Source organism: Protopterus annectens, chromosome 3.part1 (assembly GCF_019279795.1).
Source record: "Protopterus annectens isolate FY-2018-M chromosome 3.part1, PAN1.0, whole genome shotgun sequence".
NCBI classification, from domain to species: Eukaryota; Metazoa; Chordata; order Ceratodontiformes; family Protopteridae; genus Protopterus; species Protopterus annectens.
In genome coordinates this window covers 1,916,423,013-1,916,442,824 of record NC_056732.1, presented here as the reverse complement: position 1 = coordinate 1,916,442,824, position 19,812 = coordinate 1,916,423,013, and the positions used below count along the sequence as shown (strand labels likewise).

Below are 19,812 nucleotides of genomic sequence, written 5' to 3'. Positions count from 1 at the left end.
ATATATATGGGGTCTACTTTGTTGGAAAACACATTTCACTGAAACTCATTTCGTTGAAGTCTCATTTCACTGAAAATGAATTTCCTCAGCACAATTCACTGAAAGCTCACTTCACTGAAAACTCATTAGATGTTCCCCACTGTAATGCAATCCTGGAGTTAATATATATATATATATATATATATATATATATATATATATATATATATATGGGAACACTTCACATAATCAAATTATTGAAATCTCGAATTTCATATGGTCGAGACCATATGATCGAGATTTTAATAAATCAATGTGTGTAGTGTTTAGAAATAACACTTTACTTGTTTAATACATTACGTGCACACAGAGGCAAGTATTGTTGCATGCCTTGCGTGTACGTAATGTTGTATTTGTTTTGTGGTGATGGCAGGAAGTGAGAAATCTCCGTTTTGCTCAAGATACAGCGCAAGACGGAGATTTCCCATCTCCCACTGTAGCGATCTTGGAGTTGGCATATTTAAGTAGGGTGTGGGGCACAGCCCCACATGGTGGTGCAGGGGTGAAGCCCCTGAAAAGCAAGTTTGTGTTTTTTTTTTTTAATGGTTTCCCTTCAGAAGTTCGAGTTTCCGGAACTCGAGCTTTTAGTTTTGGTTATTTGTAGTTCGAGATTTTGGAAATTCGATCTTCTGAAGTGAATCCATATATGTATATATATATATATATATATATATATATATATATATATATATACATATATATATATATATATATTTATCGTTAGGGGGGATATGGGGGCACAGCCCCCCACATTGGGATTGGGGGTATGGGGGGCATAACCACTCACATAGTTTGGTTATATATTATCTTATGGAAAGAGTTATTCATTCAACTTGTAAGTATCCATGTCTATGCTTTACAAAATTTAAAATAGGTGGGGGCTTTGCCCCCCACACCCCTTTTACTATATATACTAACTCCAGAATCACACTACAGTGGGGAGCAGGCATATACCTGTTTAGACGAAATGAGTTTCAGTCAAATGAGTTTTCAGTGACGTGAGCTTTCAGTGAATTGTGCTGAGGAAATTCATTTTCAGTGAAATGAGACTTCGATTAAATGAGTTTCAGTGAAATGTGCTTTCCATCAAACAAAGAAGACCCAATATATATATATATATATATATATATATATATATATATATATATATATATGGGTTCACTTTATAAGCTCAAAATACTGAAATGTCGAAATTCAGTATTTTGAGCCCTTAAAGTGGAATCCTGAAAAGAGCGAAAGCTTAGAAGTACGAAATTCAAAACCTTGAATACTGGAGGTTTTGAATTTAGCACTTCTGAGGTTCCGCTGTGATCACGGATTCAGGTAAGTGTGTGTGTGTGTGTGTGTGTGTGTGTGTGTGTGTGTGTGTGTGTGTGTGTGTGTGTGTGTGTGTGTGTGTGAGTTTTAAGGGGTTTGGGTAGGGACTGTGGTGTGTGTTAGTATGTTTTGTTGCTGTGATGTGTGTGTGCGAGCAGAATGTATCTTGTGTGGTGGCGTTGTGTGTGTGCTTGTGTGTAGTGTGACCTCGGAGTGAGAATAATTAAGTAGGGGGGTGTGGGGGTGCCGGGGGGGCTTGTCCCCCTGCATTTACGTAGCAGAGAGCTTGTGTGTGTGTGTGTGTGTGTGTGTGTGTGTGTGTGTGTGTGTGTGTGTGTGTGTGTGCATGTGTGGAGTGGCAGTGTGAAATTCAAAATCTCCGGTGTGCAAGATTTTGAATTTCTCTGTTTTGGATTTTCGACTTTATAGCTTTGGGCTACTGAAATTCGACATTTCAGTATTTCGATGCTATGAAGTGAATTCATATTTAAATATATATACATATATATATATATATATATATATATATATATATATATGTATATACATACATATCATTGGAAAGACGTGTACAAAGAAGAAGGTTTGCAATTAAGGCAAGAATAGAAAGATATAAAAGTATATGGGAATGTCAAGATTTTTTTATGAAGGTTATTTTTCCTCCTACATTCCAAAGACATGCTGCATGTGGATTGGGCACTCTAAATTGGCCCTAGGTTTTAATATGTGCATGTGTGTGCCTTCTGTGGAAGGTTGGGTGCCAGGCTGGCAACTCAACACTGTGAAACCCCACTGCCAATCATTCTGTGGACCGCTGTCCCACTGTGGTGACCCCTCATGGGAAAAAGCCAAAAGAAGAAGGCTAACACAGAAACAGCAAAAGCAAATATGTCATACAAAGGTAAAAATAATAGAAACTGTACATATTGCAATCAATTTGAAACCAGTGAACATATTTTCTTGAGTTGTAAAAGAGTTGAATCATTATGGGATAAAGTGATAAGGTAGATATATTTAGAGAATTATAAGGATGTTAGTCTCAAAATAGACATGATGGAGTATGGATATTATAGGGATAAGTTGAAAAGTTATGAAGAAAAAAATGATAAAAAATATCTTCTATAATAATTTGGATAATATGGAACCAAAGAGTAAAAGAAATCATGTTTAATGAAAAGTAGGATCCAGCAAAGATGTTAAAAAATAAGGTTTTGATGATGGAAATGAAGTGGGCAGGGGGGATGTCCAATGATGTAAAATGAAACAGTTGTTTTAGTAAAAAAAAAAAAAAAAAGAAGAAATATCATATTTTGCGTATGCGAATGACATTCTGTTGGCTCCAGTGTGCTGAACATCAGAATGTTGATCACACAAATGTTTTCCAACCTCATAGACAAATTCCTTTATGCGAATGCAATAGTGCATTGGAAATTCATCCACATCCCTACTGTAGTGCAATCTCGGAGTTAAAATATATAAGTAGGGGGGATGTGGGGGGTGCAGAGGGGCTTGCCCCCTGGCAAAAACGTGATATATCGCATAGCAGTCCAATTTTCATCAGCTCTTATATGGCTATCACGTGTTGGTTTCGGCAATAATGTCGAATCAAATGCGTCGAACATTTGGTTTGACATTATCAACATTAGGTGTTTTAATTTTTGGTTTTACCATTCGTTTTTTCGAATGGCAAATGTTTTGCCATTCGAAAAAACAATAGTAAACCTATATATATGTATATAGGTCTGCTACTAAATCTCTAAAACTCAAAATACTGAAAATTCATAATATCGAAAAACATACAGCACACCAACAGTTACTATATTGCAACAAAAATACATACAGAACCATATTACTCTTCTACAACTATAAGCAGGTGAGCAAGCACCCCTGCACCCCCCATGTCAAATCAACCCTCCAAATCAAAGATGGCAGTGCCCTATGTGGCAGCAGCCTCTCTGGCTCTCAATGTACCTCCGTGTTTTTTTTATGTTGATTTTCTTGTGAATTGTAGTTTGATGGGTGTCCGTTTGACCTGACTAGTGCTGTGGTGTACATGATGTCTGTAGTGTCGTTTTCAGTTGGGTGCTTTTTTTTGCTTTGAGTGTCACTGAAATGGACAAGGAAGTTTGGGCCTTCAGTGGTGAATTTGTGAGAGTGCTAAATATGGAAGGCAGAAGCGAAGAAAAGACTTGGTGGTGAAGGTATGTTTTTAAAAGGACTGGATTAAATCGTTGGTCTGAGTGATCCCTTTTTGGTTTGGGAGGCTTGATGATGTGTTGGTGATGGAATTGTGACTGTGGTGGTGTAGATGGTTGGATTACTGGAAGATCTTTGTGCTTGCTGTAGTCATTCAGGCCTTTGAGTAGCAGCAGTTGGTTAGTGGTGCTGAAGGGGACAAGATTGGACTTGGGATATGCTGAGTTGGAGAGGGAGATGATGGCGATGTTGATGGACTGGACTGTTGGAATCACAGTTGCTGGAGCTTGAGCTTTCTGTGCCATTCACTTGCACTGTTCTCACTGATGTTATGTATCTGCATTTCTGTATTTCTCTTTTGCTGTGTTTCTATTTTCTTGTACATGTGCTTGGAGAAATGAAATTTCATTCAGCTGTGCATTATGTATGGTCTGAATGACAATAAAGTTGCTTTGATTAATTGACTGATTGATTGACGTAGGGGGCTGCGCCCTACACACCCACTGTTACTTAAAAATATAAACTCCGAGACTGCACTTTACTACACTAAGATGAATTATGTTGTAGTATAGTAAATTAAAAGGGAACATGTCTAAGGTTACAACAGGCAATCATGAAGCATGTAATGGTACGTTTGCCATTTTCTTCTGTGAGGTGCGATCTCAGAGTTAATATATTTAAGTAGCATGGGGGGTGCAGGGGGGCTTCCCCCCCTGCTTGTAGCTGTAGGTGAGTAATATGGTTTGTCTTTTATTTGTTTATGTATGTACATGTGCTGCAATATAGTAGCTGCTGGTGTTCTGACTGTTTTTCAGTATTATGAGATTTGGTATTTTAAATTTTCAGTATTTTGAGTTTTAGAGATTTTGGGTTCAGTATTTTGAGATTCGATATTCGGAGCTTTTGAGATTTAGAAATGGACCCATATACATATATATATATATATATATATATATGTGTGCGTGTGTGTATATATATATATATATATATACATATATATATATATATATATATATATATATATATATACATTATATACATATATATTATATATATGTATATATATATATATATATATATATATATATATATATATATATATATACACACACACACTGGTAAATTGTGTGATTAATACATATAATGTAAAAAGAGATAAGTTGCATATATTTTAAATAAGAAAAGTTGTATATAATGTAAATAAGTGTTGCAAAATAAATGTTCCGTACTCTTTTCAATTGGTAATGTGCAATATTTTACATCCACTTGAGCTACCACCAACTCAAGCAGATGGGGCCCCATTTTTTAAATGTCTCATCCAAAGGACAGTATACTCAGGAGTACAACACCCCTTTTATCCTGCACTGCAGTGTCAGTAATAGATCAGCCTGGTGTGAGAATAGAACCCACAGTCTTCAGTAACAAAGGTGAGTGTGCTACCTGTAGTTACACTAACAATGCATTTCCTTGTTACTTGACAAATGAGTGGATATGCCACACAAACAACCCAGACATAAATCCAAGAAAGACTAGGATAAGCTGGTTGTTTATTACTTTACCATTTTCTCAAGTCTGCATATTTGAAGAAAATATACAAAAATATTTTTGTTTCAGACCACTGTCATTCTAAAGGCATACCAATAAAAACAGTCTCACTTTCATACTCCACAGGACTGCCAACATATTCTGGCTTTGTTTTTTTTTTTTCAGTTTTTGGCTTGAGATGGTAAAGCTACAATCTCCAGCATCTCTGAAATCACAGGGAATTATTCTGGAAACTGGATTTAGTATTTTGTGATGAATTTTACTGTGAGCAGCCTTGGGGCAAACCAGAAAGGATCCAGTATAAGATGTTTTCTTTATATGATACATGAAGATGTCATCAAGATACTTAATGTACCAATCATGAAGAATCTGTTCATTTAATGAAAAAATGAGTCAGCATTGCAGCTCCAGTCCTCTCTCGTGTGGCACTAACTGTAATTAATTAAACGCTGTATTAGTTTCCACTTCTTATAACACAAAACTACCAGTTTTAAAACTTATCAAACTCTTACAGCATTGTCCAACTACTATATAGTTCTTTGATTGTCCAGGGTTTCCTGCTTTCTAAATTATATAAAAACCTTTGAACTTTGTAAAAGTGTGTAAATATTTCGTTTTTTGTACCTTTATTAATACGTTTATTTTACTGCAACCTTTCTCCCGCGCTCTCTGCTGAAAATGGGCATGTCATCCCAGTTAGAATTTCACAGTAAACAAAAGCAAATAAATAAATAAATAACACAACATTTCATCTTTAACCATGTTCAGACAAGACTACACTAGTAGGTTAAAGACTGAATGAAGTGATTATTTTGTGAATGACTTTTTTAGCAATTGTAAGGATAAACATTAATCTGCAGATGGCCACACATGGCTGGCACATGATAACAAGAAAAACAGACAGAAATCACATTTTGTTTAAATGCTTCTGGCTGTTGTGGTTTATGTAAACACAGCAACTTTTTAAAATCCTAGCCAACATGTGTCTGAGATGCATTTTATCTTCTAATAAAATTACTGTAGACAAGTGAAGCGCTACTTTACATTTTCTGTTTACATCCAGCATAACAAGGATAGTTGTTGATCAAATAACACAAAGCCTGTCATGACCATTACAACTATAGCTACTTACGGCTTAAAAAAAAAAAAAAGAACACAGCATACTAGTATCTCATTTTAATCTACTGAAAAAAAAACAGAATACATCTCACCACTGAATTGAAATGCTTTGAACCAGTTAACTGAATCGGCACTGGGATTTGAAGAAGTTTGGTTGTCTTTTTGTCTTCTTGCTGGCATTCGTTGCACTTTACTACACATACTTGTTCAGACTCGAAGAGCTAGAAGTAACAAGATATAACAAGGTATGAGTGAACATAGAAGGACTTTAGAATGCATTTTTCTTATGTGAAATGGCCATTTAAATTTCTTTTTTTATCTGTGACACTTTCAAGGCACTTCTGTGTATGACCTTGCTCAGATTGGTAAAAATGAAATGCAATGACACATTAACCCAAACAATATAGGCAGACTGTTGTCCCCAGGTGTTTAGAATTCATACAGGGATGATAAGTAAAGTAGGTTCTAAATAGTATGTCAACTATAATACAGTAGACACAATACAGCAGTAGTATTTTAAATACCTAGATGAGACTCACAAGACAGAGCAATAATAGAATGATACAATGCAGAACAATGAAACAGTCAAAGAAAAAAATAGGCAGCCACTAACAAATACAAACATTACTGTCTTTTACATCCCTCCTGGCAACAATACAGTTATACTGGAAGACAGCCTATGTTTGATATCCATACAAATTCCACAAGAAAAATACTACTAGGTGATGTGAATATCAATTCATTGGACATAACCTCTAACTCTGCTACATCATGCATGAACTTACACAGTTTCACACAACTAATTAAAAGACCTGCATATCATAGATGTCAACCACTTAGCAAAAGAAAACCTGGATAAAGCCAAAAATAATGGTGGGACAAAGCCTCAAAAATAAGGACAGATTTTAAATACTTCTCTTATAAACTTAGTTGCTAGAATAAAAGGTCTTGTGTTACCATCTGTATTAGCCATACCTTACTTGGGCATATAGGAAGTTTCTCTTTTCATCAGTGAGAGTGGGGAGCTCTGAACAGCCTACCTGTCCTTGGAGGAGTGGTTTCTGCCAGGAAACGGTAGTTTTACTGTCCATTTTGGGCTAATTTCTATCTCTTTAATTTTTCTGATATAAAAACGGCATTTGCTCGTTTTTTGCATTTGTATCAGCTTAGCAGATCCTACCTAGGTGTCTTGCAGACACCTACAGTGCCAGAGAGACACAAGGAGAGACTGTTTAAGTACTTTTTTCTGCTTTTTTCTTGCTATTTATTGCTATATCCGCCTAAATGCTCGGTTTCTGGCATTTATTGCTACTTAAAACGCTCTTTTTGTATTGAAATTGCATTTATTTGTTGCCTGCACTTTTAAAAAAGTTGTTTTTATCGTAAAGTTTATTTTTTAATTGTTACTGGCTTCTCACTCACGTGCGACAGCCATTACTGTACTGTAAAAGTGTTTTTTTCATTTGTTTCTACTGTATTTCTGAAAAAAAATCTTTGCTAATTTCCCACCTTACTAAGCTAGAAAAGTCCAGTTTCAGATACTTGCTGATACCTGGACTGTGTTTAAGCTTCTGTGTTAGCCATATCTTACTTGGGCATAAAGGAAGTTTCTCTGTTCACCAGTGACAGTGGGGAGCTTTGAACAGCCTACCTGTCCTTAGAGGATTGGTTTCTGCCCAGAAACTGTAGTTTTATTGGCAATTTTGGGCTAATTTCTATCTCTTTAATCTTTCTGATATAAAAACCGCATTTGAGCGGTTTTGCGCACCGGGCAAGGTTAGCTAAGGTTAAACTATCCCCGGCTCCACAGAGTCTGCCCTTCAGTTTTTCCCTTAGTACCAGCCAGTTCTTCCAGATTTAGCACTCAAATCAGTGCTTTCGGACTAGCACTTGTCCCAAAAAGAGACAGAAGCATTAACAAACTATAATACTTGATCCCCAACAGTTGTTTTAAGAGAACAGTCAAATTACACTCCCCACCAGGTAAATAAGAATAAGTTCCTCAACCCATTCAGGAATGTCCAAGAGCCAGTGCCCGGTGTATTCTCCTGTTCATCTGATGAATTTGGGCATCCTAAGGCAATGTCACAACTGCCTCATGTACACAGACAACCCTCTCCTCCTACCACACGACACCAACATTTTCGAGAGATGCACTTACATAGCCAAACTTGAGGCAAAGCTCTCCCCAGCCATGACTGGAACTGACAGTCAAGAGGAGAAGGTACCAACCTGCAACACACCACTCACTACATACAGACCCACCAAACATGCAACTGCAAACCCCACACACAGATACACAAGGACATATTCGGTGGCTCTAAATAAAAATCTGCGGAAACAACAGAGACCTCCAAAGCAGATACGCAAGCAACCTACACACACAAACACACTGCAATCATCACATAACCACCAAAACCAGTGTGCTGCACAACCACAGTCCTTAAAGCAAAACACCATACCTAACACACTTGTAATAGGTGACTCCATAGTCAGGCACACTGATGTCCCTCTCACAAGGCTGGACAAAGAGAAGGTCACTGTCAGTTCCTTGTTGGGTGCCAGAATCTGCCACATTACCCACGCACTCAGGTCACTCCACAACAAGTACAAATATGACTCTGTCATTGTCCATGTTGGTGTGAATGACCAGAGATGTATCTCCCTGAACTACATGAAAAGGGACATAGAAGAGCTCTCTGATTATGCAATCAAGGCAGGTATGACACTAGCCCTGAGTAGCATCTTACCCTCATCAAGAATTATACCTCAGTACAAGGAAAAAATTATAAATTTCAACAATTGTCTAAGTTTCTGGTGTCATTCAAAGGGGATCCAGTATCTGTCTGCCTGGGATGACATGCCTCGATGCTTTGCCAGAGATGGCTTACACCTGTCACTCCTGCGATTCAGGATACTGGCAAAGGCTCTTGCCACCCCCATAGTGCCTTTTTTAGGCAAGGCTCAAAAGACAAATCCACCACCATAACAAGTACTAGTGACAAAAAACGGATGGTCATGCTGCTCAATGCTAAGAGTTTAAACCTCAAAATGCACTTTCTCGAGAGAACATCAATATTTGTGCAGTAACGGAGACCTGGTTCAAGGCTCAAGAGATCACCCCAGTGATTCCAGGCTACAACTTATACCACACTTTTCGGCCGTGAAACCCGGACCGAAATACAAAGGGAGGAGGTGCATCCATATTCATCAAGGATAATTACACCTCCAGACTGGTTGCAAAGTATGATGACTTAAAGATTATCCAAGTGCAACTGACAATGGGCAAAACTGCAATCCAGGTTGTAGCTTGCTACAGATCACCATCCCTGCCCTAAGACACCCACACCTCGCTCCTCGAGGTACTGGAAAACATGAGGGTCCAACCAAACACCATTATACTAGGTGATTTCAATTACCCAAACATCAACTGGGAAAACTACGGCAGTACTAATACCTTTGCTCAGTGCTTCCTGGAATATATAAACTCAAATGCCCTGGACCAGCTTATAAACACTGGAGGTAACAATATACTGGACCTGGTCATCACCAACATGAGGGACGAGTGCTCCACACCTGTGGTAGATTCCTCATTGGTCAGATCAGACCATAAACTCATCACCCTAGATATCCACATACCACCCCCCGTCCCCCCGTCCCCAGGAGACCACGATGAAAAACTTCTCCAAAGCGAACTTTGTGCTACTCAAAACAAAGGTGGCAAACTTCATTACTCCCATGCAGAATGTCAATATGATTGAATCTGCTGTATCCTGTACAAAAGCTCTCTACAACCACTTACATGAGTGCATGGACTGTGCTATCCCAAACAAGACCAAGACCCACTCCTCCAAAAAGAGGAAGCCAGTCTGGTGGACCATGGCCATAAATAAGCTCTATAACAAAAGGAAGAAATTATTACAAAAAAGAGAAAAACCCAGGAATGGAGGGGCTCCCTGACCAACCTTAGCAAAAAGCTAAGAACCCCCATAAAAATCTCTAAGTCGAGTTTTGAAAGAAAAATCGCAACAGACACCAAAGACAACCACAAAGCATTTTTTAGCAATGTCAAAAACCTTAATAGCAACTCTCAGATCTGCTCTGAGCTGCAGCATAATGGCTCAAAATTCACGGAACCAACTGATATCACCAATATATTGACAGATAGGTTCAGTGCAAACTTCACCCCACCCTCACCCGCTAAAGGGCCCATATCCATACCAAATGATTTTGCTGCCCCTAAAATCACAGACACCCAGGTGAAAACAGCACTCTTCAAAGCAAAAAACACAGCATTCATGGGACCAGACAGCATCCCAGGCTGCGTGTTACATGAGCTCCAAAACAAACTAACCCCTCACCTTAATACCATGTTCAACCATAGCCTCACCTCAGGCTATGTGCCCACAGAGTGGCACATGGCAACAGTTATCCCACTCCACAAAGGAGTGCCACCACTGACCCCAGGAACTATCACCCCATCAGCCTGAAAAGCCTCGTCTGCAAGGCCATGGAGCGCATCATCATGGAACTCATAAACAACGACATTGGGAACCTACAAACCCTAGACCCTATCCAGTTTGGGTTCGTAAAGGAAAGGTCATGTCTCCTAAATCTAGTTGACTTTTCGAAATGGACACTAAAGTAATAGATGAGGGAAAGGTGGTTCACACAACATACCTTGATCTTGCAAAGGCCTTCGATACCATTCCCCACTCAGGAATTATAGACAAACTCACCAACCTAAATATAAACCCTGCATTACAAGATGGGTTGCTAACTGGCTCATGGATAGAACCCATTCAGTGAGAATAGGAAACGCTAGATCCAACTCCAAACTTGTGACCAGTGGAGTACCACAGGGCTCAGTCTTGGGACCCCTCCTGTTCGGTATCTACTTCTCTGAGATACAACCAAACACAGAGGGACTATGGCTAACAAAGTTCACAGATGACTGCAAATTGGGTGCCATAATTGAGACTCCTACTGATGTAGACATCCTTCAAAAGGGTCTCACTGATACACATACGTGGTGCCAAAATAATGGCCTCAAGCTAAATGCCAAAAAGTTCACTGTCATCCCTTTTGGGAAAAAACAAGTACCTATGAATTACAACATAGGTGGCAGCCCACTTAACACACAGAGTGTGATAAGAGATCTAGGGACTCAGGTGGATAGTAACCTCTCCTTTGACAACCACATTGCTAAAGTGGTTAGATCATCCTTCTACATGGCCCACCTTATCACAAAGGGGTTTGCATCTAGGAATAAGGAAGTTATTGCCCCCTCTCCTCATCACTCATTAGACCAGTTATTGAATATAATTCCCCATTCAGAATGTACCTTCCAAGACATCTGCAACAACTGGAGAGGCCTCAAAAGTACCTCACAAAGAGGATAACGAGCCTTAAACAGATGCCCTATTCCATGAGGCTAAAAAAACTCAAACTGTACTTGGTCGCGTACTGGCTACTCAGAGGTGATCTCTGCTTGACGTACAAGGCCATGTCAAACCCCGAATTGCTAGAAATGCTCCACATAAAGAAAACCCACTCCACCAGAGCTACATGCTCAAGGAACATAAACCTGATATCAACAATAAACAGGACTTGTTGGAGGAACAGATTCTTGTCCCAAAGACTCCCCTTGCTCTGGAATAAGGTCCCCATCTATGTGAGGCAGAGCTCCTCATTAGCGCTCTTCAAGAGGAATATTGATGAGTGGATGGGAAACAGGAAATTCACCCCGGGAATCACTTCTGTGGCCCTGCTTGACAGAGGCGCACGTAACTAAACCACGTGGGAGGCGAAAGCTGAAACATTTTGGCTAGGCTTAATTATGCCCTCGGGCCAATAGCCTAGTACCTACCTATGAATCTATGCATTTTCTGAAGGATATAAATTCTGAAACTCAAATGGCTGTCATTATTTAGTGAATTTAATCTTCACTGATTTGCCAGAAAATCACAAATTTTATGAGGAAGAGACCAAAAATTTGAGGCACAAATCTGGACAGTTCAGAGGTATGCCACACATTATAGTAAGACATCAAATTCCTTTTTACACTAGATTCTAGTATCAGGCTCTGGAAAATACACCACCACAGGTACAATGTCAGAATATCTCAGCGAAAATCTCCTGGCCTATACAGCTAAACATCCCACAGATCCACTTAAACAGCATGGTTGCAAAACAGCGCACCTAACCCAGAAATATTCACTACTACCTATCCTAGCTCTCAACCTCTTAGCCTCAGAAATCTGGACAAAGCCTGACATAATGGGAGTACAAAGGCCCAAAAATAGGGAAAGATTTTATATATTGCTTTTATAAACTTAAAACGTTTCGCATGTATTAAAATCCATTTTCTAAAGGATATGAAGTCTTAAGCTCAAATATATTATTACGATATTTACAAATTTCATTACTCAGATTATTCTAGTATTTTGCCAAAAAGCCAAGAATTTTATAAAGAACAGACTGGAATTTTGAGACAAAAATCTGGATATTGAGTGAAACTCTGGACAATTGAGAGGTATGCTATCTATCATTTATTAAATGAAACATCCTAAAATCCACCTGTTAGATGTTGTAAATGAATTCAATACAACTTTCCTACATATGATAAATAACCTTGCACCTCCTAGAAGGAATAGACTAAATGAAATAATGCAATCTGGCTATCAGATTGCTAATGACGGCTAGAGAAAAATCATGTTAAGAATGGCAAAAATATAGAATACAATATCTTGAAAACTTCAGAATGCTCCTCAACCGTACTAAAAAGCAAATAAATGAAGACTAAAACTAGAATAACATTCAGTGCAATAATAAACACAATCCTAAAAAATAATCCTGATCAGCCATTGAAGAAATCTTATAGTCCAGCCAAAAATTCAACCTGAAACCCTCTCCCAATAGCTCACCACTCAAAAGTGCAATACAATTTTAACTCATATATTTCATAGATAGTATAGCATCTCTAACCAAGGATTCCCCAGTACCTAATCCCAGCACAGCCCAACAACCACATATCACCACATCCACTTTCACCTAAAAACCTTTGCCAACATCCTTTATGAAACTACTCTTAAACAAACTTAAACCATGCTCTACTTCAGCCGATGCCTTCCAAATAAGTAACTTAAAGTAGCAACCAAGAGTACTGCCAATCCTGTCTTAATTCTTACAAACAGGTCTATGAAGGAATCCCACATTCCTTCTGTCTCTGGAAAAAAAATCATAAATTATCCATGTACACAAAGGATGAAATTCAACAGACAGTACTAACTTTAAACCTGTAGCAGTCTTATCACCCCTCTCCAAAATACCTGAAAATGTATTCAAAAACAATTGCTAAACTATCCCCTATGGGAAGAACTCCTATCCCTAAACAACACAAATGTTGTTCCTCCCATAGTACTAACACTGCACTTCTACATTTTATAGATACTGTCAGTAAAGCTAGACATAATGGCAAACTAGCTGCCTCCTTTTTTACAGACTTGTCCAAAGCCTTCAACACAGTTTACCACAGCAAACTTCTGCTTCAAATGCCTTCACTAGATTTAGCTCAGTCCACCCTTCTACGGTTCAAATGCTACTGGAGTAATAGGTATCAGTCAGTAAAATGGCACTACACTCTCTCTCTCCATACCTCCCAGTCACCTCTAGTATACCACAAGGCTGTATCCTTGGTCCCTTCCTCTTTAAAATTCTCACCAACAGCCTCCACACATCCATACAACAGGCCTCCCTAATAAAATACACAGACGAGTCCACACTCATATGCATATATGACAACATGGCACACTTGTAAAAAAATTACTCTAGAGCTTTACCAGCCACTGAAACAGCTTTGTAACATAACTCACGTTCAACCAAAAAAAATTACTACTACGTATTTTCTCCAAATCCTTGCTTCATGAAGAAACAAAATGCAAAATCCTCTCTCAAAAATACAATCACTGAAGTCACTTCTCATAACAAACTATTAGGGATGATGGAGGGTAATAATTTTAAATTCAACCTGCATATTCAAAATTGCATTAATAAACTCACCAAAAATTGTGAATGCTTTACAGAGCCAAAAACTTTTACACCAATGCAACTACAACTACATTTGCCCTCACAACTTCATGTTTCTCCCATCCTTACTAACCTTCAGACATCGCAAAAAGGAAACCTGAACAACAATATAATAAAGTGGCTAAATCTGCAGCAAATACCCCCTTCAGAGCCCACCAGTGTATGGCACTAAAAAGCCTCGATTGGTTAGAACTACCCCCATCAAGTAACATTTACACAGCTTCTTACCACATATTAAATTATCTAGCATCCATCTACAAACTATGTTCCCAATCAGCCATTATGTTCGAATGACCAAAAGTTCACCTCGATTGGTTAGAACTACCCCCATCAAGTAACATTTACACAGCTTCTTACCACATATTAAATTATCTAGCATCCATCTACAAACTATGTTCCCAATCAGCCATTATGTTCGAATGACCAAAAGTTCATCTCTGTCCACAAACTTATCAAATCAGCTGGGCACTGTCTATACTCATATCATGTTTTTAAGGCCTGATATCCCTTATTTGTATCCATCATGTCAATACCCTCCCTCTCTCCAGTCATTTAAAACCACTCTGAAGGACTTCCTAGCCAAAATCTGGCTGTGTTCTTGCTCAACCCCAGGATAAACTATATCTGTAAATATGAACAAATACCTATTCATACATTATACCTCCTTACTCTCCCTTCTGAAATCACATCTTTAATCTTATCCATTTCTCTTCCCTGACTGTCTTTCTAAATATGCTACAACCCTGTTTTACTCTCATTTCATATTGTAAATTTATATTTGTATTATACTAACTTACCTTTACATTCTTTATAAACTGATTAAAGTTTCTCTAAACATTAAATCACTATCATATAAGTTGTATCTGTTCTCAACCAAAATGTTCACATTATGTCTAATTTGACATAATTATTTAAACTGTAGATGTTTTGTATTATTTTTGAAGATTGTAAAATTCCTCCCTGTGGTCACGTGGGTTTCCTCTGGGTGCTCTGGTTTCCTCCCAAAGACATGTTGTAGGTGGACTGGATACTTTAAATTGGCCTTAGGTGTGTGTATGTGCCTTCTGTGGAAGGTTGGGTGCTGGGCTGGCAACTCAACACTGCAAAACTCCACGGCCAATCATTCTACAGACCATTGTTCCATTGTGGCAACCACTAACTGGGATAAGCCAAAAGGAAATGATGTAAAATTATTGTTCTTAAAATGCTTTTGTAATACTTTGGAGCTTTTCCTCACTGGACCTCCACTGAAAATGGTCATCTACCCAGTCGGACTTTCCTGGCAATTAAATATCAATAAATAAATACAATTAAATATTCTTATTACTATATGACAACAAAAATGGCACAGGTTATAAATACAGATGCCACAAATCTTAGCAAGTATTAAATGGCAGACATGACTCAGGTTACAGGCAACAGTGCTACAAAAACAAGTGACTCATTGACACAGGAGTACAAACAGAGGTGCCACAGTTGCCTGCAAGGGGTTGCAGGCTGCTACTCTTAAGCACAGGTAATCCGAGGGTAGGTTTCAAATTACCTTAAGTAGTATCAGAAAAGTGGGTATTAACTGGCTTGTCAGGGTTAGCATGATCATGCGCAAAACACCAGGTGGAGGCAGTCTGTGACACAGCAGTAAATAAAGCCAACAAAAACTAAAAGCAAGTCAGATATGGTTAGCAACTCCAAGAAGAGAGCCAAGATCTCTAATTAACAAAGTCTGCAGATAACTTCAAACTCAGGGTTGTTGTCACATCACCCTCTGTCACACAAACTCTCCAAAATGAAGTCTCCCTAGTAAACTTTTGGTGTACAAATGTGGGTTCAAACGGTGTTAAAAAGTGTAGTAACATCACCTTCAGTAGACAGCTGCTTCCCTCATCGTAGTATGCAAAAAACATACACTGGGACTGAAAATGGAGTCATTAACCTAGAAACTTGCATTCATATCTCCCTCTCTTTTGATTATAATGTGACAATGCTTGTCAGAAAACCATTTTACTTACCACAGCTAATTGCCAAAGGAATATCTTCAAGTTCCAAAAAAAATATGTAATCATTGCCCTATACTGAGCATTGATCAGGCCAGTTAATAGTGTACATTGCTACCCTTCAAGATGCATCTTACCAAACATATCAAATAATTAAAAATTCCCCAAAGGTTCCTAACCACAATGATCATAGTCTTAAAGTCCTTGAGTTACCAAGACAGGCTGAAAGCTCTATTCCTTTATTCAGTGCCTTAAAGCCTTTTGAAGAGAGAGCTCTGTTTCACAGAGGCCATTAGAAACCTTATCCTGGACCTCCTGTATCTCTGTACATCCAATATCTCTACCAGTGCTAGAACCCGAGACCTTCATTTTCAACACAAACTGAGGGACAGGTTTATAACCCAGCACCTCCCAATTATCTGGAATACACCAAATTTATATTGCGTGTTAAGCAGTGGGACTCATAATTTTAATTGAAATATAACTTAGATGACTGTCTAAGTATCCACAGACTTACAGACTGAGATTTACTGACTGGGATTGACTGGTTTGGTCTCCCTAGAAAAAGGAGGTGTGGGCTGCCAGAGGGTATTGGCAACATGTGAATGGCTTTAAAATTCAGTGACCTTAAAATATCTATGAATCAAAAGACATAGTCTGTTTATACCCTTTAAAAATCTAAACAGAGCAGCCTTTTTTCTAAGAAACTCAGATATCACATATTAAGATTTTGCAGGGCAGGATATAGCATTCATTAGTCTTGTCATACTCCTATGGTACTGCAACAATCATTACAGTTGTCATTAAAATCCAAGCAATTAAGCCAAACATTCTCCGTAGCTAAACAAATAAGCCACAGACCATGACTACTATGCTCACAATTACACTTAATGGAAAACTGTTGCTCCTGAAAAAATATATATTCACATTGTTGCATAGGCATGATCATTAGTTAATAAAAATTTTGGATGTAATGTGTGATGAAGTTTAATTGCAGAATTAACTGTTATTTAAGTGTACTTCAAAACAAGAGAAGTCATCAGCTTCAATAAAGTAATGAAAGGTAAGCACTATTAAGTGCTTGAGAAGGGATACACAAATGTTTAAGTGTGTTTTACAGATGCATCTAGCTGGGCATCTTATGGTCTTCACGATTGTCTGCCTAGTATTGATCCTACGTTTGTGCACTCCTAATACATACTAATAAATAGCACATCTAAATTTAAGTGCTGTGATTTAATATTGTCCAGCTAAGTCATCATTATTCTTAGCTCATTGTTCTGCAGTATGTAATGCAGTAGAATTGATAGCTTACATTTCTCACTTCTTTTTTGTACAGCAAAACAAGTATGATATAACATCCATTGCTATTTATATCATGTAATATAACATCCAGTGCTAATCATATCATAATATGATACAACATCCAGTGCTATTTATATCATCATAAGATATAACATCCATTGCTATTTATATCATAATCCAATGCTATTTATATCATCATATGATGTAACACCCAATGCTATTATTATCATAATATGATACAACATCCAATGCTGTTATATCACCATATGCTATAACATCCAATGCTATTTGTATCACAATATGATACAACAGCCATTGCTACTTATATCAGATATACTTCCAATGACTGAACGAGCACTACATCCAACCACACATCACTGAGACAAAAGGATGGAACAATTTAAACATTGAACATAAAGTTCGTTGCGTCCCACTTCATTGAATTGCCACAGTTAGCAAATATCTCAGACATCATCCATTATAAATGTGTTTAAGGTGCTAGAACAGCATAAAATGGATGTAGGTTCTATAGAGAAAAATACTAGTACTTCAATGACATCAAATTCGACGAACTTAACGTTTGATGTTTAAATTGTTCGATCCTTTCATCTTGATGATATGTGGTTCGATGCATTGCTCATTCAATCATTTAAAATAGATCCACTTATATCATAATATCATATAACATCCAATACTGTTTACATCATCATATGATACAACATTCAATGCCATTTATATTATAATATGATGCATCCAATATTTATATTATAATATGACACAACATCCAATGCCATTTATATTATAATATGGTACAACATCCAATAATATTTATATTATAATATGATACAACATCCAATGCTATTTATATCATAATATGGTACAACAAATAATGTTATTTATATCATAATGTGATACAATATCCAGTGCTGTTTACATCACTCCTACCTTTTATTTTTCTTATTATCTCACTTTCCTCATCTTCTTTCTCTCAAAATTTGAAGTAAAACTCTACTTTTAACAATGATTAAAATATTTTATTCCTAGCCTTTGAAACAAAATGTAAAATATGACAAAACAGATTCCGATGATATTTTTGAATATCCATATCTTAAAATTATTCTTATTCAGATAAATTAAAGTAGAGGGGGCAGTACATTCATCCAGCAAATAAGCTACCACTCTGGGGTGTGAACTCTGGATTGAGGTGATTTGGTCATTATTGATCTGACACCCTGACCCCATACTTACATGGGAAAAATAAAACGGATACCATTGCAGATGCTGATAACTTTTACATTCTGACCAATACTCTTACACTACTTATCTCAGGAGTTACTTAACAAACTTCCCAAAATGTTACTTCCTTCCATGACATTGTAATATTTAAAATGTTAAAGTAAAGCAACTTTGTTTCACTTCCCTCACTCTGTTATTGGAGCATTCTTCATCAGCTACAAAATATCACCATCAGTCACATTCTGTGACCTCACTCATGAGTACTCAGTAAAAGGTGGCCAAAGTGGTCTCGATTCAGCTTAGACTGTATGGAATGCAGCGTCCTGCATCCTCAGATTAATGTCAACAAAAGTACCAAAGGCAGTCAGAACTCTGGTTATATATTCAAAACTCTAATGCAATATTTACATACTACCAGAGTAACATTAGTCAAGACTACCTACTGCATCTAGTACTTGATTTATTACATTATATGCATGTTTTATTAACAAGAGTGGTCCCACTAGGCTTATAGCCTAATGTCAGGGGAGACAAAAGTTGCATACATACTTATAATGAAAAATTTGGCCATGCAACCTGGGAAATTCCCACTATTCTTTATGGTGCTGGCAATGATTTTTTATGGCAGAGAAGATGAAGCGGTCTTTATACGACACAGTATGAAAATGAAAAAGGGACTGAACAATTATAAAACGTATGTATGCCATGTATATGTAGTGAAATCAGGAATGCATATTATTTATGATTTTAAGTAATACAGTGAATACAGTAATCCAATGGAAAATGTTTCTGAATGGATATGTGATTTTTTTTTTCAGTGCAGTCCCCCTACTCTATCTTCCTGTGTAGGACGTTGCCCAAAGAAAGTACAAAGATGTCCAACAGTCTCCTTATGAAAGGTGAGTATCCTGTACAAATTTGGTTTGAGTGTAGAGGCTGCAGATTGCAATGGAAGTTCACAAAAACAAGTTCA

At 37.6% G+C, this 19,812-nt stretch overlaps 1 protein-coding gene across 1 annotated transcript in view; it reads right to left on the bottom strand.

Moving 5' to 3' along the window:
- Window positions 1-19,812, bottom strand: part of LOC122797955 (ubiquitin carboxyl-terminal hydrolase 47-like) — a 361,920-nt gene that overhangs the window by 41,127 nt on the left and 300,981 nt on the right. The window contains exon 5 of the mRNA XM_044066476.1: window positions 6,309-6,437. Within this exon, the coding sequence (XP_043922411.1) occupies window positions 6,309-6,437 (129 nt within the window). The remainder of the gene's footprint in view (window positions 1-6,308; window positions 6,438-19,812) is intronic.